General features: G+C 34.5%; 1 protein-coding gene across 1 annotated transcript in view; it reads right to left on the bottom strand.

Moving 5' to 3' along the window:
* The window catches only part of PLEKHG4B (pleckstrin homology and RhoGEF domain containing G4B), a 202,267-nt gene that overhangs the window by 81,526 nt on the left and 96,809 nt on the right, over window positions 1-23,932 (bottom strand). Inside the window, 1 exon segment of the mRNA XM_074279211.1 lies at window positions 21,997-23,365. Coding sequence (XP_074135312.1) covers window positions 21,997-23,365 — 1,369 coding nt within the window.

Below are 23,932 nucleotides of genomic sequence, written 5' to 3' on the forward strand. Positions count from 1 at the left end.
TAACATTTATAAACATGCAACACTTTACAGTTTATAGACTATTATCATGTTTGAGCTAATGTTTTCTTAAATTAAAATTTTATTTAAATTCAATAAATTATAAGTGTGGAACACTCTCCTAGATGCTGGCAGAAATACAAGGATGAATTAAGACATGGTCCCTCCTCTCAAGTTGCTCAAGTAAGGGAGATAAAAATATGAAACAAATGTATATAATACAATGAACATAACAAGTGCCTAAGACATTCAACCAACAAACACACATATATATTTCTACAACTTTTCCTAGAATACTTTGATCTTTCCTTCTCCCCCTCTTCATTCTCTAACTTGTATATATGTGTCAAATTTCTAAGTGGAGCACAAACCTCTTTGAAGGCAAAAATGATTTCATTTTCAACTTTTTTATGCTTTGTAGAGTCTAAGTAAGATCCTATGGGGAAGATCATTAAATACCTTATGGAAAAGATGGCCTTTGACCTGGTTAGGAAAGAATGGGTGGAATTTCAACAGATGGAGATATACATGGTGAAGATAGGGTGTTCAGATATAGATCTTTATGTTGTCCTGGGACCCAGATAGCTCTGAAGGGGAAGTGAGGCAGGTGACCTTGCACAGGCTTTCCTCCCTTAAATCCAATTCACTTGTATGTCATGGCTTCGTGTCCCTGATGTCATGATCCTCTTTGAGAACAAAGGACACACAATAACAACATTAACAAATTCATGTGTGAATCCTAAGAGTTAGGGTAATAGAGGGCGTGTCTGAAGCACAATCAAGGGCAGAGTCTGAGAAGAGAGAAATAAATCAAATCCTTAACATTCAAAGAAATGAAGACTAAAACAATTTTTAGATTCCTTTCACAGCTATCAAATTAGTATAAATATTTTAAAACTACAGAATTCAATGGTGGGATAATGGTAGTAGACTTAAATAAAAGGTTATGTTTGCATATGTACAGGCTTGCAAAAGAGGAAGCATAGTGATAGTCTGTAAGATGTATCCTGAAACCATTTCTGAAAGAAAATAATGTTTCTTTTGCCACAGCAGAAAATGGACAGAACCCCTTAGCAAACTCTTATAAGGCCTATGATTTACACTGGCTCTGTTTAAAACAAAAGTATTTAAATGACCTTACAATATCAGCAAGAAAATTGTATTCTATTAAAAAAATGTTGAAATTCCACCCATTCTTCCCTAACCCATGTCAAAGACCATCTTTTTCATATGGTATTTAATGATCTTCCCAATAAGATCTTACTTAGATTCTACAAAGCATAAAAAGTTGAAAATGAAAAAATTATAATTTATAACTTTGATTAAGTAATTAGACTAGCAAGATTGTATCCTGCTATTTGTTTTAAAAGAAACCTTTTTCTACAGAACTATTATCAGTTCCTTGAATTTGCAAAAGGGAAAAAACAAAGGAAGCCATTTATTAAATGCTTAGGGAAACAGCTTAATAAACTATAACCTACATGTAATAGAGTATTACAGAGCCACTTAAAATATGATAATATGAAAGACACAAAAAGCTATCTTAATATAAAGTGATATAAAATAGTGAAAACATGATAAGAGCATATATAGCAATGATTACAATAGAAAAAACATAAAAATTTTACAAGTACAAAGAAATCTAAAGGAAAAAGAACACATAGATGTTAAGTTTGCAATTTTTTTTTAAAAAAAGCAAACATTTTTAATAATATTCCTTTGGGGAAAATTTTACTCTATATTGGATTTGTTCATTTCTGCATATCTAAAATTCTTATTATGTGTAACAAAACTGTTTATAATAAAAAAAGAAAATATAATAAAAATGCATTTGCAGGGGTTGGAAGGAGATATATAAGATAATGTTGGAGCCAGATTGTAGATGGCCTTAAATTTCAGGAAGTAGACATTCCTCAATAAGCAGTGAAAAGATTTTGATTAGAGAAGAGACATTATAAGATCTGTACAGAAAGAATAATCTGGTAATGTATAGTAAGTATTAACTGAGAACCTGAAATCAGGGTTGGAAAACTCTACGCAATAAAGGACTATGCTAAGGTGATGGCGATATGAGGAGAGAGAAGATATCAGGATGATGATAGAAAGAGAGAGAAGAGTAATAAATCAGGAAATATATTAAATATAAATATATATACAATACTAAGTTAAATAACATAATTTAATTAATCTAATTCACTAAGTGAATTGAATTGATTAGATTATGTGAAGTGTGTGATATTAAATATAAATGTGTAAATATATATATATGTATATGCACATATTATATATATATTTTAAAATTAGAATAAATGAACTAGACATGGATCTATGTCCAAACAATGACAAAATATATCCTATATAATGGAGAAAGTTGCTATTATAGAATCATGGACCTAGATCTAGAAGTGATTTCAGAGGGTATTTAGTCCACTATTCCCTTACTACCCACTCCCATCTTACTGATGTGGACAGTGAATCCCAGAAATGTTAAAAGTGTGTCCAAAGTTATACCATTAATAAGCACTCAAAGGCTGAAATTGAACTCATATCTTCTGATTTAGCCTTGTATGCCCCAGTTTCCTCATCTGTAAAATGAGCTGGAGAAAGAGATGAGAAATCACTCCAGTGCCAAGAAAACTGCAAATGAGATCATGAAAAATCAAACAGGACTAAAAAAAACAACCGATTTCTGATTCCAGAATCAATGTTCATTGCCCATTCTACCACAACTCCATCAAATTTGTTAAGTGTTTATTGGTACATTTTTCCTTTATTTTTCCTTTTCTGAAGTGCCATGATAGGAGAAAATAATTTTTATAGATTACTGGTTTAACTGAATTACCTCTGATCCAAGGAGAAACATGAATCACCCCAAGAAAAATGACCCAGATTGCAATGGTAGAAAGAACAATGGATTTGAAATAGAAGGACCTATCCAAAGGCAAACTCTATTACTGACCACCTGCATAGTCTTGGGCGAGGTCCTTCTTCTCTCCAGACCTCATTTCTTTCATCTGTATAAATAAAGGAAGTAGACTATATGACCTGTAAGAGGCCCTTAGTTCTACATTCTATAGTTTTTGTGACTATAAAGGCAAGGGAAGTGGAGTTTTAGTGTGGGGACAGAAATTTGTTAATAGACAATGTTTTGTATACCTATTACATCACATGAGTGAGACATTTTTGAAATAGGATACTGATTTATCAAAAGGTCCCCAACCTAGAGGATGAGAAAGTTCATGAAAACTTAATTGAGTCCTTACAACACTCCCAAGAACAATTCTTTCTTGATATATGCAATGAATGTTAAGTAGACTGCAAAATACCAAGAATTGGCATTTTGACTTCAGCGATTTATGTATATATCAGCATTATCCTCCCTGAAGTAATTGAGGTCTTTGGGTCAGAGATAAGTAAATAACAAATCCCCAGAATGGATTAGTAAGATAATGTATTGTTATTGTGCAGTCCTTTTAGTCATGTCTGACTCTTTGTGACCCCATTTGGTATTTTCTGGCAAAGATACTTGAATGAAGATACAAGTATCTTTGAATGATTTGCTATTTTTTTTTTCTCCAGCTCATTTGACAGATGAGGAAACTGAGGCAAACAGGGTTAAGTAACTTACTTAGTGTCATATTCCCAGTAAGTATTTGAGGTTGGATTTGAACTCAGATCTTCTTGACTTCAGCCCTGGCTCCCTATCCACTGTACCATCTCTAAATTAGGAAGCTCTAAATTAATAGAGTGGAGAAAATTCCAAAAGTTAAATTTTTTTTTCTTTTGAAATATAGCACATGGATTGGTATATGCCCCAAGGAAATCAATGACAGAGAGATCCTATATATACCAAAATATCCATAGCAGAATTTTTTGGTTGTATGAAAAAAGCTGGAAACAGAATGAGTTCTCATCTAGTGGACAATGACTGGTTGCAATAAAATATGAATTAATGGTATGTTACTTTGCCATAGGAAATGAATGTGAGGAATCATAGGAAATGTGAGAAAAGTAGTGGAAAGAATAATGAATTCATTGTCAAAGACCTAAATTTAAATTCACTAACAAGATGACTTAGATAACTCATTTAATTTCTCTGGGTTTTAGTTTCTTCATCTGTAAAATAATGCACTTGGAATAGATGTAATAGGAGAGTCAAGATCTGCAAATACTTGGAAGGTCTTCTCCAAAGAGTTGTGAGGGAAGTAAGGAAAGTGAAAAGAACAAGGAAACATTTGTTAAGCACCTACTATGTGTTGGGAATTTTGCTAAGCCTTTACAAATATGCTTTTTAAACTTCTTTAAAAATGCATCGTCACTGTTGTTGTGATAATAATAATTATTATTACTATTTAACTCCAGGTAAAAAAACAAATAGCAGAAGGGTGGAGGAAGCTAATTTTTTAAAACTGGAAAACTGCTTTCTCTTTTTTATTTAACACTTTTTTTATTTTGTTTTATTTTTTAGAAAGCTGCTTTCTTCTGAATAGAGAGGATCGCTTTTGAGGAAATTTATGTTTTTGCTTGTGTAGCTCTTTTTAGCATCTTCTGTGTCAAGGGAACTTTTTAGTTGGATCTAATAGCTAAAAGAGATAGCTAAGTGCCTCAATTGATAGATAGAGCACTAGACCTAGAGTGAAGTTTTGAGTTCAAGTCCAGCCTCAGACACTTATTAGCCATATAATCTTGAGCAAGTCACATGATCTCTCTTTGCCTTAATCCATAATAGAAGGAAATGACTAATGACTAAAGAAAACCCATAAGCAGTAAGTTCTATGGGGTCATGAAGAGTTGAACATGACTAAACAAGAAAAAATAGTCAAAAACAGACTGACTAAATCCCCTGCGATTGTATAACTTAGACAACAGAAGGAAGCAATCAAATGAAACCCTGGGAGACTAACAAGGCCCAGGTAGGATTTGTGCCTTCGATATATTTAGGATGAATTAAAAATGGAAATTCTAATCAAAATCTGAGGATATAGCAGGTTTGGTTTTAATTATATTTTAGACTACTAAGTAAGATACAGTTTAGAATCTTTCTTTAATACTTTTAAGAACTCACTTTATCATCTTGAAATATTAGCTTTGTTATATTTTCAGTGACTGAAGAATCAGATATGGTAATATAATTAAATATGCTATTATAAGAAGGATAAATATGAAATACATAAATAGGGAAAGACCTATATAGTGATAGAAGTGAAACTAGAGCCAGAATTGAAAGTATATATATATAAAATCTCAATTGAAATTGTATATACATATATATGAAAGCTAAATGGTGCTGTGGTTAAGAGCATCCGCTCTAAAGTCAGGAGGACCTGAGTTCACATCTGGTTTCAAATACTTAAGACTTATTAGCTTTGTGATCCTGAGCAAATCACTTAACCCCAAATACCTCGCCAAAAAAAAAAAAAAATCAGGTTAAAAAATATACATACATGTTTATATATTTATATTCATCTATATATACAAATAAAGATATATGCATATATCTATATCTATTTGCTTTATACCTGTGATTTCAATAATGTTGGGATTATACTGAAGTAGAAACTCCTTCCAGGGAGACAGCACTCAATACATTGTGGTAGAGAGGTACTTGAGGTATTGAGAGATTATGGAACTTAAATATATGTCAGAAAAAGTATTTGAATCTAGGGCCTTCTAGTGAGCCTTCTAACTATACAGCCATTTTAACCAAAAATATAATATGCTATAATGTCATCCTACTATGTTTTATTTAGTCATTCTCTAACCACTGGAAAGATAATAACCCTATTTTTCTATACCAATGGTAATGAATGGTGCATAGTGAACTGAGAGGACTAACTGATCTTGGAGGTCTTGAATGAGGTCAAGTTCCACCTGTGGAATATAAATGAGGGGATTAAGAACATGATCTTGACTGACATGATAAGTGACACATAATAAACCCCTTTTCGGTTTTATGTGCTGTTTCTTAATTCTGAGAATCATAGATCTAGATCTAGAGTAGACCTCATAGTGTTGAGGTCTTATTCACCCATCATTTAATGACCCCAACAATAGGGATAAAAATAGGGATAGTTTTATAGGCAGAAGTCTGGGTTAAAATCCTACCTCTGATTTTAAATAACTATGTGACTTTAGGCAAATACCATAAACCTTCCTGTCTTCCATTTCCATATTTGTAGTCAATCAATAAATATTTATTGGTACAGGCTAAGAAATAAGAGTAGTTGATGAGTGGAATAATTTAGGTTCACAACATACAATAGTCAATGACCATAGTAATCTAATACTTGAGAAACTCAGACTCCAGTTTCTGGGATAAGAATTCACTATCGCTTCTCTGCCTTTTGGCTAAGATCAAGTATAGAATTCACTATTTGACAAAAATTGCTGAGAAAATTGGAAAATACTGTGGCAGAAACTAGACACTGACTAACACTTAACACCCTATCCCAAGATAAAGTTGAAATGGATTCATGATTTAGACTTAAAGAGTGCAAATTAGTGCAAATATAAGCAAATTAGGAGAACAATGAATAGTCCATCTCTCAGATCTGCAGAGAAAGAATGAATTTATGGCCAAAGAAGAGCAAGAGAACATGATAAAATACAAAATGGATAATTTTTGATTATGTTAAATTAAACAGTTTCAGTACAAACAAAACCAATGTAGCCATGATTAGAAGGAAAACAGAAAACTGGGGAAAATTTTACATTCAAAGGTTCTGATAAAGGCCTCATTTCTAAAATATATAAAGAATTGACTCAAATTTATAAGCATACAAGCCCATTCTCCAGTTCATAAGTTGTCAAAGGATATGAACAATTTTCAGATGAAGAAACTAAAACTATTTCTAGTCATTTGAAAAAATGCTCTAAGTCACTATTGATTAGAGAGATGCAAATTAAAACAACTCTGAGGTAACCACCAAACACCTCTCAGATTGGCTAAGATGACAAGAAAAGAAAATGACAAATATTGGAGGGAATGTGAGAAAACTGGGATAGACATACATTGTTGATGGAGTTGTAAACTCATCCAATCATTCTGGAGAGCAATTTGGAGCTATATCCAAAGGGGTATCAAACTGTGCATACCCTTTGACCTAGCAATGTCTCCTTTTTATTTTTTATTTTTAAAGCTTTTTATTTTCAAAACATAGCCTTGTGTTTCAGATTTTCCCCTCCTTCCTCTCAACCCTCCCCTAGATAGCAAGCAATCCAAATGCTACACATGTTAAAATATATATTAAATCCAATATGTGTAAAAATTTATACAATTCTCTTGATGCATAAGAAAAATCAGATCAAAAAGGAAAGTAAATGAGTAAGAAAACAAAATGCAAGCAAATAACAAGCCAGCAATGTCTTTACTGGGCTTGTATTCCAAAGAGATAATAAAAAGTAAAAAGGACCTACATGTGCAAAATTGTTTGTAGAAGACCTTTTTGTAGGAACTGGAAACTGAGTGGATGCCCATCAGCTGGGCAATGGCTGAATAAGGTATGATACATAAATGTTATAGAATATTATTGTTCTTTAAGAAACAATCAGCAGGATGATTTCAGAAGGGCCTGGAGTGACTTACATGAAATGAAGTCAGCAGAAGCAGGAGATCACAGTACACAGCAACAGCAAGATTATGTGATGATCAATTCTGATGGATGTGGGTCTTTTTATCCATGAGGTGATTTAGGCCATTTCCAATAGACTAGTGATGGAGAGAGCCATCTACAACCTAGAGAGAAGACTGTGGGGACTGAGTGTGGATTTCAACATAGTATTTTCATCTTTTTTGTTGTTGTTTGCTTGCTTTTTTCTCATTTTTTTTTCTTTTTGATGTGATTTTTCTTGTGTTGCATGGTAAATGTGGAAATATGTGTAAAAGAATCGCATACATTTAACATATATTAGGATTACTTACTGTCTAGGGGAGGGATGGGGAGAGGGGAAAGAAAAAAATTTGGAACAAAAGATTTTGCAAGGGTGAATTTGAAAAATATCTTTGCATGTACTTTGAAAATAAAAGGTATTTTTATATTTTAAAAAAGATTTTGATGGAGTTCCCTTGCAAATCCATTTTATTGTGGGTGATTTTTAAAGGGTATTCATTTGTGATTTGTTCAATTTCTTTTTCTTTTTTCTTTCTTTTTTTTTTTTGAGGCTGGGGTTAAGTGACTTGCCCAGGGTCACATAGCTAAGAAGTGTTAAGTGTCTGAGACCACATTTGAACTTGGGTCCTCCTGAATTCAAGGCTGGTGCTCTATCCACTGTGCCACCTAGCTGCCCCCCCCCTTTTTTTTTTTTGACAATTTCCTTTTCTAAGATTTTGTTTGTATACATGTATAAAATTTCCTGTTGAATTGTTCTGTACAATTTATTTTTTTTCTAACTATATATCCAGTTTATGTGAATGAAATAATTGTTTTTATTTCTTCTTCGTTGGTTGGGAATTCAATTTTTGCACTTTTATACTAATAAATTGATTTTGTTCTTTTGTTAAAGCAAATTGTGTATATGTATATATACATATATATGTATATGTGTGTATATATGTGTGTATATCTATATCTATATATCTACATATTTATATATACACATATTTATTAAGCATATACTATGTACCAGGCACTATGCTAAACACTGGGGACACAAAAAGCTGCAAAAGACAATCCCTCTTCTCAAGAAGTTCACAACTTAACAAACATATAAATATGTAGAAAAGTTCTATATAGGAAAAATAGGAAATAAGAGCCAGTATAATTAAGAGGAGTTGGGACAGACTCCCTATAAAAGGTAGGATTTTACTTGGGTCCTAAAGGAAGCCAGGGAAGTCAGTAGGCAAAGATAAGGAAGGAGAGTTTTTCAGGCATGGGGAATAGCCAGAGAAAAAGCTGGGAGTCAACACATGGAATATCTTATCTCTGAGAGTATCACCTGATTGAAGAATAAATGGAGGGGTATAAAATATAAGAAGCCTAGAAAAGTAGATGGGGCTATATTACTGAGAATTTTGAATACCAAAGAGAGCATTTCTTATTTTATCCTGGAGGCAATAGGGAGACAATGAAGTTTATTGAGTAGGAGGGGAGACATGATGGAACCTGTGTTTTAGGAAAATTTACTTTGGAGTGTGAATGGAAGATGTTTAGAGTGGGATGAGACTTAAAGCAGGCAGATCTATAAACAAGCTATTGCAGTAATCTAAGCATGAGGTAACAAGGTCATATACTAGAGTGGTGGGAGCATTAGAGGAGAAAATGAGGAATATTTGACAGATATTTCAAAACTGAAGTTGACAGGCTTTGGCAAAAATATGTATATCTGGGGCAGTATGTGAGAGATCATGAGGAATCCAGGTTGATTCCCAGCTGGTGTGCCAGAGTGACTACTAGTAATTGGGAAGATGGGAGAGAGTGGTTAGGAGGAAATATAATGAGTTTGATTTTAGACATGAAGAATTTAAAATGTCTACTGGCCATTTAGTCCAAGATATATGAAAAGAAGTTATAGATAGGAAATTAGATGGCAGTAGAAAGATTAGCACAGGAAAGATACGAAAACCATTAGAATAAACATGGAAATTGCATCTATGATGAGATTGCCAATGAAATAGTATAAAGGGAGAAGAGCAGGGGATCAAGAACAGAACTCTGCAGGACATCTGTGTTAGAGAACATGGTCTGGATGAGGATCCAATAAAAAAAATTGAGAAGGAACAATGATATAGGTGGGGAAAACCCCGGTATTCTAGAAACCTACAGAGAACAGAGTAACAAGGATGAGTATGTTCAATAGTATCAAATACTACAGAGAGATCAAGGAAAAGGGATACTGAGAAAAAGTCATCCATAAAATGAGGAGATGTCCTCCACAGCCTCTGAGGTCCTTTGTGGCTAAAGATCTATGGCCACATGATCAAGTCCATAATAACAAAACTAGCTTCTGCATGATCTCATAACTGACGACTGATACACAGCATTTAGTTTAAGGATTTAAAGCCAAAGAAAGAGTTTGTATTTGGTCTTAGAAGTTACAGTGAATTACTCTTAAGTTCCTAAACAAGGTAATGATATATATTCAGATAGGTTTTGAGATATTAAATACAATGTTTGAATGAGAAGGGCAATATACCTACATGTATCCCCCTGGAAATGACCAGTGACACCCATTTTATGTTAAACTAAGGATCAAGGATAGATTGAAAACATTTACTTAAAGGTTTTATAGTTTCATCAGACACGGGAATATCACTGGCAGCTTTGTGAAGGTTGGATCAAAGAAGGGAGAGAGGTGAAGCACAGAGACCAATTAGGAGGCTCTTCCAAAAACTTGACCAATGTTGTAAGTAGCCAGGTGAGAGTTGAGAAGATGTCAGACATGTTGTAGAGATAGGTTTGGTAAGGTTTGGCAAACAATTGGCTGTGAAGTGGGAGGGTAAGGAATTGAGGATCACCCTAAGATTGTAAACTGGAATTAATAGATAGGAAATTTAGAAGACAGGGAGTTGGATGGAGTAGGGGTAAAAAGAGTTTTGTTTGGACATGATGACTTTAGGATGTGATCTTCTTTTTTGTTGATATAGTTTCCCTAGACCTGGGACTTGGCTCCACATCCTGGTTTTCAGTGCTCTTCCCTTTGCTAATTGATTTTCTGGCCCTGAAACCATGATTTTTACTGCCAAATTCTTTCGGCTAGACCAATGCCTAGCCCTGTCTTCTGTGCTTTGTTCAGTCCTGCTTCCTTCCAGACCCTGACAATGATGTTATAAATGGGACAAGGGCTGGATAATTGGCTGGCATCTCAGAAAATGGGAGCTGCAATCTAGTTTTAGCTTGCTGATGCTTCCCTGTGACCCATGACTGGGTTCTCAGGTAAGGTTCTGCATCTTCATGGTCCTTTATCATGAAGAAGTTCACAATGGTGGCTCTGAGATGATGCTGCAGCTGGAACCATCAATTAATGCCATATTTATACTAATAAAAAGGAGATTCCCTGGGATAGTCTTATGACATCTTGTTTTCATGAGAGTGCCAAGAGGACAGAAAACACACAGCATTCTTTATACCACACAAAAACAAAGCAACACATTATTGGTTTAAGGATCAAACGAGCTCAAAAGCTGTCTCTGAGTCAGACCACAAATGAACACTGACTCAACTGAAAACAAAGCTTTTCAACCCAAGAAACCAGCTGCGAGGCTCTCTGTGTTTGTCCAAGAAGCACTCCTGAGAACCACAGACTGTTTTCAGTCTGGCGTTTTCTGACCTTGTCTCTTGCCTTGCAGTGAGATTCCAGCACAAATGCTTGAGATTTTGTGTTTGTGTGGGATACTTGAGAGTCCATGCCCAGAGCAGGAGAGTGCAGGTATTCTCAAGACTCAGTTTAGACTCTTTAACAAGAGAGGGGGATTCCATAGTTGAAAATGATCAGTTCCAAAAAGACAAAAAAATACTCTCCTGCGGTCATTGGACTCCATGCTTCAAGCATTTTTGTTTGCTTGAGACAGCTGCTCTGACCATTTGGAGATCTGCTTCTCTAGATTCCTGGGCACACCTGCTCTTAATATTTACCCACCCATGTCTAGCAGGGAGTATAAGTACAAGACAGAAACAGCTAGCCTCCACCCTTGGATCACTTATAATCACTGAAGATTTCCTTGTTTACACTTTGTTCTGCTTGTCCTGAATCTGCCTGCTACCTAGATCAGACTTGGGGTCTTTGTTTTTTTTTATTTTTAATAATAACTTTTTATTTTTAAAATACATGCAAAGATAGTTTTCAACATTCACCCTTGCAAAACCTTGTGTTCCAAATTTTTCTTTCTCCCTTCCTCCAGTCCCCCTCTCCTAGACAGTAAGTAATCTAATCTATGTTAAACATGTACAATTCTTCTATACATATTTCTACATTTATCATGCTGCACACACACACAAAAAAAAATCAGATCAAAAAGGAGAAAAAATGAGAAAAAAAAAAAAAAAAACAAGCAAACAAAAGTGGAAAAAAACCCAAAAAACTATGGTGTGATTCACATTCAATCTTAGGGCTCCCTGTTTGTCCACTTCTTTGGTTTGAAGTTCATGACATTGACCTTGGCCTGGTTCCCCAGACTTTGCTTATTGTCTCTCAGCTCTTCCTGTTGCTGGTATCCTTGGACACTGGGCATATCCTCTTCAAATGTATTTACTCTCAGCACTGACACACTTCTCTACTGCTGATTGACTTCCTGGCTTTGACTCTATAGATACAAGTCTAGACTCCAGGTCTTGAAATCTCCTGCTTGGCAAACAGTCACGACCTGGTGTTGATAACCTGAACAGATACACCTCTTTTACATATAATCAAACTGACAGGAATATAAATTTCATTCAGTTACTTATTTCTCTCATTGGAATTGTGAATTTACTAAGATTACTAGGAAGCAATTCATTACAAGTGACGTGACTAGCTTGAAGAGAAAAGGATAAGGTATGAATCTTAAAGTGTATAAATACTTGGTACTCACACATAAATGGAGAGGGTTTTTTAAAAAATGATTACTGTGTAACTTAAAAACAAACAAAAAAAATCTAGGATTGCAACAAAGTCTATTATAAACTTGAAAGTCCTTTAGGATTTCTCTTATATCTTCAAGTGTAGCTGGATCTGTTTAATACTCATTAATGTATTATTACAGCACTTCAAATGAGCTTTCACTTCAAATTATGCTGACATTCTGTTTAAAAGAGAATTTAACCAGATAAACATCATTTGCAACATACTTATATGCTAAGTAAGAGTCTTTTACAATTACTTTTAAAGCCAGTTTGAGCCATACAAGAATACTGTCTAGGCACTCCTCATTTTTTGACTAACAATGGTATTATTGCTCAGTTTGATGAACTTCACTATTCTTTCACTAAGAGTGGTTTTAAAAATATTTTCATGTGAATTATCATATTTGTTAAATAAATGATTGCTAAACTTCCAGGTGATACAAAGCTAGAAAGAATAGCTGATACATTAGAGAATGGAGTTAAGCCCCCCCCCCAAAAAAAAAAAATCTTGATGGGCTAAAGTTATAAGCATAATAAAATAAAAGGAATTTTAACAGGAATGAATATAAATTTCAACAGATGAATTTTAAAAGTCAGCTTTATAAGAACAAGATAGATAGGAACCAGGAGGTGGGAACAATTCTGGTGAAAAATCTGGGGTTTTTAGTAGATTACAAAATGAATTGATTACTTGATCTGATAAGTAAAAGAATTAAAGACAAGTATGGTATAATGGATAGAGTCCTACACTACATGCAGGAATGTCTGGGTTCAAATCCTGTCTCAGATATTTATTAGGTAATTAGGGCAGTCACTTAAATTCCCTGAATATTAACTTCATCACCTGTAAAAGTGGGATAATAAGTTGCATTATTATACTCCTTCATAAGATTGTTATGAGATTCAAATGAGATTATGTAAAGAGTTTTATTACTAATATTAATTATTATACTTAATTACATTTTAATATGTAATTATGCTATCTATCTATATGATTATATAATTAATACACTGAGAAGCAAAGTGTTCAGAATGCAGGAGGAAATAATTCTACAACACACAACTCTGATCAAACTATTTTTGGTTTGTTGTAAGCATTACATTATGGGCAAAATACAGACAAGAAAGAATTCATCTGGAAGACTAACCAGGATGCTGAGAAAATAGAAGGGCATGCCATCTGAGGACTGACTGAACAAAATGGGGAAGTTTATCAAGGAGAAGAGAAGATTTAAAGGAATCACTGTTTTTAAGTATTTCAAGGATTATCAGGAGGAAAGATTAGACATGGCTTACTGTGCTCCAGAAGGCAGAAAGAGGAATAAGGTGAAGAAACTATAGAGAAATAGATTTAGGCTAAGCACAAGGTTACATTTCCCCATAATTAAAAGTGTCCAAAAGGATGATAAGCTACCTTGGGAAGCAGAGAGTTCCCCTTCACTGGATGCCATTGAACAGTCACTGAGGGATCAATTATTGGTTCTGTAGAAGAAGATAATATTACAGTTTGGGGCAGGAGTTCTTAACAAGTTTGTTTTTTTTTTTTATAATGAACTCTATGGTAGTTTGATGAAGCCTATGAATTCTTTATCAGAATGTTTTTAAAAGTATAAAAAACCCACATAGGAAAGCAATTATTTTGAAATACAGTTATCAAAATGTATATTTCAAAAACCAAGTTTATGGACCACAGGTTAAGGAAATAGAGCTTCTTAAATTTTTTCCACTCATGACCTCTTTTCACCTGAGAATTTTTTATGTGACCATGGGTATATAGATATATAAGATATATAAGAGAGGCATAAAAATCAAACATCATAATTTTGCAATTCCCACATTCAGTTATGAGACCTCATATGGTATCATGAATCACAGTTGAAGAAACTAAAGGGTTAAAGGGTCATTAGAATCTTTTCTAACTTAGATTCAAAAATCCTGTGCAGTACAGGTGGTATTGTTCCTATGTTATAAATGAGGAAACAGAATAAGAGATCTCTTAAGGAGGTAGAATTTAAATGTTTTTGCCCAGGGTCACACTGCTCACTATTAAGTGTTGGACCCTATGCACCAAATTACTTCTAAATAACAATATAAATTAATAAAATCCCACATTAAAAAAATCAAGATTTGCTATCACTGAGGATATTCAAAAGGAATATGCCATAGACTGTGGAGGTGGTTGTAAAGGAAGAATTTCAAAATATGTTTTAAGCAATTTCTATATTGTTAGAATAAGTATGAGGCTTTCCAAGGTGACTCCTTTGAAGGGTACAACATTCATTTCACTGAATAAGTTCTGGTATATTTGCTAAAGAACCAGCCACCTGCTACTTTCTAGTGATACCTGAAAATATAAGTCATAGACCTACCTGGAAGGAGGGACCTCAGAGGCCCTCCAGGCCAGCCCCTTCATTTTAAAGAGGAAATGAAATGAGAAAAGTGAAATGATTTGCCAACCGTCACACAGGTATTAAGAATCAGTGAAAGAATTTGAACTGGGTCTTTTATAAACATGATTTTTAAAACTTTTTTTTTAGGTTTAACCACACAAACACTCTTTAATTTGATTAGTTTATAAGCATTTCTTAAGTTAGGATCCAGGCATTGTGCTAATGGATTTATGTTTTCACAGTAATGAGAAGATGATGGCAATTAGAGAGAGAGAGAATGGCAGATTGGAACAAGACTTCTCTTAAGAAAGCCCTGATGTGAGCTTTTGAAATACAATGTTGTCTAAGGCAAGCAACCAGGGCCAGAGTCCAATTTTGCCTTGCATGTAGAAGTCACTTTATCCTTGTTTTTTGAATGAATGAATTGGAGCTGAGCACGAGCGAGCAGCATTACTAAAAATTAGAATCCAAATGGCATTTCTGACCTGGTCATCAGAACCATACCTCTAGAAAATTGTTCTACATAAAAATCCATTGGATAACAGCCTGACTATCTTAAGTAAACTACGGTTTGCATAGTAGGACTTGAGTTTTTCAGAAAGTTACCTTTCCCCCCCCAAAGACATTAGATTGCCTTGATGCTACAAGGAAATGAAGAATCAGGGATCACTGTTACTTCTATCTAACTGCATCCTTATGAATGGAAAGTGATGAGGAAAGGGATATCTTATTCAGCATTCAAAGTGCACAGTATTTTGCATTTCAGATTAGAAAGGGAAGAAAGGAGAATAAAGGTCTCTTATTTATCTATGGTTGGCAAATAATAAATTGAGGATCCACAATTATATGAACACTGGCATTCTTCCTATTTTTTGCTACTGTAATTATCAACCTCCTTCTAACACACACACACACACACACACACACACACACACACACACACACACACACATTCTCCTTTTCCCCATCCCATAGGTTACATGAGTTGATAAATGATTGAGGCTAACATTTTTCTCAACCATGGCCAGATTTCTCATGCCCAAATCCTATGAGTTTCATAAGTTTTTGTGGCTGAAATTGTTCCTATTGGTGGCCAAATCTCTGGAAGCAAGTCTCTTTGAATGTGTTAATACCAGTTTCAGATAACACATACATGTACACACATTTATACATATACATGTACACAAACACATACACATTTACATAGATACACATACATATATAGCTGGGGCAGATTTTGAAATGTAACAGTTTGTCTTTTGCTGGCATAGTCTTTGACAACCTAGGATTACTTTTATACCAGGACAAGCATCAGAATAGAACTTTGATACAGAAAATGATGGCAGCAACTTATATTTTTAAACTACTTTATAGTTTACATATAAACTAGGGGCAGCTAGGTTGTGCCATGGAATAGTGTCAGGCTTGGAGGCAGGAAGAATCATTTTTATGAGGTCAAATTCAGATACTTAATAATTGGGTCATCCTGGGAAAGTCACTTAACTCTATCTGCCTCAGTTTCCTCATCTGTAAAATAAGCTGGAGAAAAAAAAATGGCAAATCACATCAGTATCTCTGCTAAGAAAACTTCAAATGAGGTCAAAGAGTTGAACATGACTGAAATAACTGAACAACAAGGAGCAATTGTGGTTTACATTACTATGTTTGATTCCTATAACAATCTTATGAATTTTGGGTGTTCAGCTATCAGCCACATTTTATAGATTATGAAAACCACAGAGATCAAATGACTGCCCCAAGGTTATACATCTGGTGAGTAGCTGAGATGGGGTTATGAGTCTGGGAGTAACAAGTTTTAAATTTATTGTCAGTACTCTTTCCACTCTACCCCATTGCTTCCCATAAAGAAAGTGAGAACAAGAGGCAGAATAGAATGAATATCCATTAAGAAAATTTCCCATGGGTGCAAAAAAAAAAAGGATCAGGTTTAAAATTGGGATTACTAAAATAGGCTTGCCAACCATAGCATGTCAACTACTGATAATGATCTGCGTTGTGTGCTCATCCAGATAAAAGAATATTACTCAGTTAATTAAGTGTTCTTGGCATAATCATATATATGAAGCAATAGACAGCTTTTCTAATAGAGCTACAGAGTATTTGAAATGTTGAGGCAACTTATAAGAGTTATTTGAGCTTTATGTTTTGTCTCGTGCCAATAGTATTGCCTAATACAATTGTTTCAAGCCACTTTAAATGTGGCCAACTGATTAACTTTTTGAAATGGCTGGGACATCTAGCTATACCACTCTACGTTTTAGTGACATTAATGGTTATTCAATGATCAACTTATCTTATTCTATATATATATATACATATATATATGTATATATATATATAAAACGACAAAGCTAACAAGTACCATAGAAGCTCAGAAATGGAAACAATTTGAATGATTATGACCTCTGTTATCTTAGTATTAATTGCCCTACCTTCTCTTTGCATTCTTTATATAATGGATGAAATTTATAACCTTACTTAACAGTCAAATCTATGGGTCACCAATGATACTGAAGCTATGAATATACAGATCTTACATCTGACTCATACATGATCCCAACTCAAGACTTTATCTGATCATTTTTGACTCTTAGAAGTTGATAATTGAGTAGTTCTCCCTATAGAACTTCCAATTTGAAAGTTAATTTCATCAGAAAAAGTCCTCCACACAAGAGCTGTTCTATTATTAGACTTAAAGGCAGACATTATCCCAGGACAACTAAATCAAGCCACCCTAACCTTAACCTGCCCAGATATCAATTATGGTAATGCTCGGAAAGTTGTGGTTCTAATCCCAGTTTTATACCTCTTATTTTAGAAATAACCACTTTAAAATATTTTTTTTAATGATCTTCCAGAATAGTCATTTTTGAGAAGCAAGTGTAGTATTTAAATATTTACAGAGCTCTAATCACTCCTCAAAATCAATACTTCTTTATGATTCTTCATCATCATCCTAATGATCCGTGGACTATTCTGTGCATATCAACTAAAAATAATAGGTCAAGAACTAATTTATATTTTCCTTCCTGACAATATCATTAAAATTCCAGAATTACTATTTCATTGAGAAAAAAAAAATCAATGAAAATCTCTGCCCTGCTCATCACCCCTACTATCATAGGTATTTCAACCTTACCCATTATCATTTTATTTCCCTGTCTAATTCTTTCAGACTCTAAACATTGACTTCCAAAGTGAATTTAAACTCTATAAATCTAACTAATTCACCTTATTACAAAAAAAAATATCTATCCATACAAATTAGACCAAATGTGAGCTCTAATGAGAATATCACTAATTTTATTCATTGCCTCTACTAAATCTTCTAGGCCTTCTTTCCTACTCTTTTACTTTAACCACATAACTCTCAATAAATATTTAATGGATGTATTATAAATCAGTAGACTTACATCATCAGCAAATCTGAAGAATGATTAAAAAAATAGTTTATATAGAAATAAATGAATAAGGATATGTGTATAATGTATACATTCAAAAATAAACTTTGTCTTATAGTCATAGTCTTCACATGTAGCACTGGGCGAGCAATTCACAATGTTATTAATGATTAAAAGAGAAAAGACAAAAGAGCATGGATAGTTCAATGCAATTGGTCACCACAGATGATAGCCACAATAATAATAATAATTTTCTTGATGATGCTTTTCTTTTTTTTTCTTGTATTGAGTTTGTGATTTTATCATCATGGTTGGTAATTTGCTAGTAAAGGACTTCCTTTACCAATGCAGATTGTTACTTTCTTTGCAACTTACAGTCTAAGAACATTGCCTGGGGGCAATGGAAAGTCTAGTGTCTTGGGCAAAATCATACTTCAAATAGGGTTTAAAGGTGAGACTTGGATCTAAACCTTCTTAATTTCAAAACTTGCTCATTATTCATTACCTCTATCAATGTCCCAGTGATGCTAGATGGTTATAAACCATGAAAAAATACTAAGGATCAACAATGTACATGACCCAGAGGACAATTGATATCTGCTTGGTGGCTGTAAATAGATTGTAGAATATTACCCAAGATAATTTGCATACAAGAAGTGACATAAAAGATATCATGAAGAAAATGTATGAGAATAAGAAGCAGATGGCTCAAGAGCTACTTCAGGAAATGAAAACTCAAAATCCCAAAGAAAGACTTCCAGAATACTGGGAAGTTCAACCATGGAAGATACAAAGGAAGGCATGGGAAATAATTTAACAAAAAGAGAAGTTAGATATAAGTGATTTGTACCAGCAGAGGAAGTGCTCTCATGATGACATCATGGATATAGCAAGTAAGCTGAAAAAATAGTGACATGTCTGCCTAAGCAGCTCTTCCTGAGTGGAAAAATAACTAAAAAGTTGTATGCCTCATCCAGTTTAGGGATACCAGAATATCTCAGCTGTTTATTTTTCCTTTTTTAATGGAATAACAAAAATAGCCATGAAGGCATCAAACATCATGGCACCACCAAGGGCTGATTCTAAATGTCAGGGTTCCAGAAGGCTGGTATTCCCAAAAGAATTGTGCTGATCTTGATCAATACAACAGCATATGTTGTTTGATTGAAAGAGCTGGGGACTGGGATCCAGGAGATGTAGGTTCTAGTATTAATGCTATTAATCAATTCTATAGTTCTAGACAAGCCACTTTTTCTCTACAAACTTCAGGTCCATTCAGGTATAAGATAAAGGGTCTGGGATAAATGAGAGAGATGTTCTTTCCATCTCTGATGTTTTATGTTTCTACTGATTGCAAATAAATTTCCTGAAGATGAACAGAAGTCTAAGATAAAAGGATTAAATCCTAAAATAATAGATTTATGGTCATAATCTTTTAGCCCAACCCTTACACACCCAAGGCAAGTAAATGAAATCAATAATCTTATTTCTCAAAAACTGCCTCTTGACAGGTTCTTACAGGCTTACAGACGACATGGGACATGTCGTCCTCATTTTTGGTGGTTATCATTTTCTACCACTGACTTAATGATAATGGCACAGGAGAATATTGCTAGTCTAGCAGATATTAAAATTTTGCAGAATTGGAAATTCCTTTCTTAGAACTCTTCTGTAATCATTTCTCTATTTGGAAGGAATTAAATTACCTTGATATGTCCATGAGAAAATGATAGGGATTAAAATTTTTTTAGATATATTGCACTTCAAATAATATATTGAATTTTTTTTCACACAGCTAGGACATGTTACATGTCTGAGGCCACATTTGAACTCAGATCCTTCTGATTTCAGAGTTGTTGCATCATTTAGTAGCCTCTGAACTTGCTTTAAAAAAAAGACTTTTGAAACTATCTTTGCATGTATTTTGAAAATAAAAAGCTATTATTAAAAAAGAAAACCTATATAATAAATAAAGAAAGAAAGAATGTTGATTTATCTATCAAAATAACATTTGAATATAATATAATAAATTCCTTTAGTTCAGGAGCTTGGCTTTTGTTTCATTCATTTCTTTTGTATTTGCTTTTGTATCTTTAATAGTTTATACATAATAATTACTTAATAAATATTTGTTAAATTGGGGGAAAAGACTTTTGATAACTGTATAATTGCAATCTTATGCACTTTATTTTATATATTTTTAACAAGATTATTCTTAGAAGGGGTCCATAGGATTTCCTCAAATTGCTAAAGGGATCCAAGATATAAAAAGGATAAGAATTTCTAATATAAAGCAATCAAGGTGGCCCTTTCTTCTTACTATCATAACAAATAAGAAGCCAGAAAGCATTATAAAAAGAAACTTTGCTTCAGAAGTAAATTCCACTCAATATTAGAATAAAGTGACTGGCCAGACTTGGAAGCTAAGGGATTATGTTCTAGGCATCCAAGTTCCAAAACCTTAGAGGACAGGAAATGGAAACATGAATGTTACAGGGGGACACTATGGACTAAATCCACTGTCTATTTCCTGAATTGAGTATTCTAGTAATAAATATATACATACACATATACATATATATTCTACATATATGCATATATGTGTATGTGTATATATATCTATATCTATAGCTGTATATATGTGTGTGTGTGTGTGTGTGTGTGTCACAAGTCAGCAACTGCAGCTACAATCTGAAAAATGTAATTTAAGACCATAGAAAGAATTGCCTTGACTGCTTATTGAAATGCTCTTAAGCAGCACCTTTAATAAATGAAGAATTCGAGTAATGGACAACTTTATCTGAACCTATAGCATGTGTACTATATCCAATTCTAGCTCCTTGGTATCATGCCTAAAACATGTGTAGTAGATATTTAATGAATCTTTATTGATGTATTGGTTTTAAATGGGATTTGTTCTATGATTTAGAAGGACCAGAATCACTTCAGAATACTATTTGACAATCATGTAAGCACCTGGCTAGCCAAAATTTGAAAAGACTCATCAGAAGTTTGTTCATCAAGCAATAACTGATCTTTATGAAGTATTTACTGAGGTCTTTTCCAAAGCATTACTGCTCTTTTATTTAAATGGAAATGTTGGAATTTATTCACTATATTAGCACATCTTTTCTTTGTTTTCTACCTTAAAATCTCTATCAAAATCACACATTATACTTTATAGAGCTGTATGGAAAAAAAAAAAAAAAAGACAAACAATTCCTAGACTTCTAGATGAGGGTAAGAAAACATTTATCCAATTAAGGTTTTTTTCTTGGAAATATTTTCTACACATGTTGTGCCCATGTCTGTAAGTATATATGTATGTTTTTTATGTATAAGGAATAATCAGAACAATAACTTATCTGATTGCAAAGAGTACTGTCAAACTGATAGGTGAAAAGTGATTAAATAAATAACATTTACATCTCAAAGGCCTTCTCAGAAAGTTGAATAAATTGACTAAGAGTTTAAGTGAATGAGTTAAAATTTATGTGGAATTTTGACTAAAAAAATTATAAAATAATCTCCACTCTTCTCCTTCTCCCCCTTCCTCTCTTTCTACTCTCTTCTCTTTCTCTCTTCTGTCTCCTGCCTTCCCTCTCTCTTTATCCTTTCTTCCCTCCCTCTCCCTCCCTCCCCCCTACTTACCTTCATCCTCTTTGGTGCATTTGTGACTTTTAACAGTGATGCAGAAGTGATTGTTGGCGTCCACCTTTTCTGGGCTAAAAGATTGTCCATTTAAGAGCTTTTTAGGATTTACGTTTGATGAATCATCTGAGGCCCGACGGGGGTCATGGCCTTTATCCTGGGAATTTTTGTGGGATCTATCCAAGGATTGAGATCTCCTAGGAATAACCCTCTTTCCAGACATTAAAGAAGATCCAACAGGTCCAAGCCACTTTTCTGGCTGGGAACAGGGCTTAGGACTCATGTTTCCTCTTAATTCTTCCTTAGGGAGAAGTCTCTCAGAAAGATAACTTTCCTTCTGAGTTAGTTCAGCAGTAGCCCTGGCATCTGCCGTCTGTTCATCATTCACTTTAGGTGAATGAACAATTTGGTCTGAGATTTCTTCGGCTATTGACTCCTCTGAACTGGATCCAAGGTGCATTGGATTTTGTAAGGCTTCCATGTATGATTTTCGAAATAGACGTCTGGTCTCAAAATAGGTAGAATCCCTTAGCTGCCGCCGTCTAGCACATGGACTGCTCAAGTCTGTGCTGAAAGTAATATTTCTTAGGCCAGTCTTCTTCTCCTCTACTGTGTCAGATAATTCCTCAACGTGGAGTGCTCTCTCTGCCTCCTTACATATCTCAGGAAATTCAGACAGGTCCCTCTCTAAGCTAGAGCACTCATGAGCAAACACAGCAAGGTTTACATACTCGCCTTCACAATCCTCAGTAGGGGTTCTGGGACTTTCTAATTCAGTTCTACATTCAGGGGAATGGAGTGGGCTGGACAGGTCACTGCCTGAGCTTCCACGGCTGCAGGACAGTGAGGCTTCCATGACTGTGCAGCCAGTGTCATTGGAAGTAGAGCTACCTTGAGAATGGTTGCTCTCCATGGTTTGCGTGGGTGAATGGGAATCCAGATTGTGGAGACTCAATGAGTTTAGCACTGGGCTACTGGAATAATTATGAAGGATGGTTTCAGATGTAGGGACAAAGATGGGGTTCATAATGTTGCTCCATGGGGTACGGTAGACCACTGTGCCTGTGGTCAGCAAGCAACTTTGCAAGGGAAAGTTGGTCCTGTCACAGTTCACATTTTCCAAAAACTCTGCTGTGAAGATGCATCCATACATGGTTTCAGGTACGGTGAATTCTTCCATTCCTTGTCCATGTTGGGCGAGGCATTTCAGAACCAGTTTGGCAGATTGCTTCCCCGCTGCAACAACTTGCAGATAGAAATCTCCTGGCTTGAGCCGTACTTTGTGGAGGGATGCTAGCTGTACCACCACCTTTTCATGGATGCACAGCGGCCAGCCTTCATGGTAGAAAATGAGGCCTGTGTACCTTGCCTGAAAGCCAAGAAGAGAGAGACATACAAGTCAGTGAAAACAAAGGTATCCATCCATTGGGAAAACAAGAAAACTGTCCATTATGAGATTAGCATGCTTATGTACTCTACTTCCCTCCAAGAGACAGGAATATTAATTAGTGAACACATACACCCAAGAATATAATGAAACAAGTTGTATAAGTAGTATGTTCTTAGTCTCATCTAGAAGTCTAGAAATTGTTTGTCTTTTTCCTTTTTTTCCCATACAGCTCTATAAAGTATAATGTGTGATTTTGATGAGATTTTAAGGTAGAAAACAAAGAAAAGATGTGCTAAGTGAAGTCACAAAGACAATTAAACAAAAATGAAAAATTTAATAAGTTCATTTAAAAATCTAATTCTCCTGTGCAGCATGGATTATCATTGGAGTCAGGAAAACATGGGTCTAAGTGTTGCCTCTGATACTTAGAATCATAGATTTAGGGTTTAAGGGACTTAGAAGCCATTGAATTCAACTCCCCCCCATTTTACTTATAGATGAGGATATTGAGGCACAACAAAATTAACTGATTTACCCAAGGTAACA

The sequence above is a fragment of the Sminthopsis crassicaudata genome, chromosome 1 (genome assembly GCF_048593235.1).
Source record: "Sminthopsis crassicaudata isolate SCR6 chromosome 1, ASM4859323v1, whole genome shotgun sequence".
NCBI lineage: Eukaryota > Metazoa > Chordata > Mammalia > Dasyuromorphia > Dasyuridae > Sminthopsis > Sminthopsis crassicaudata.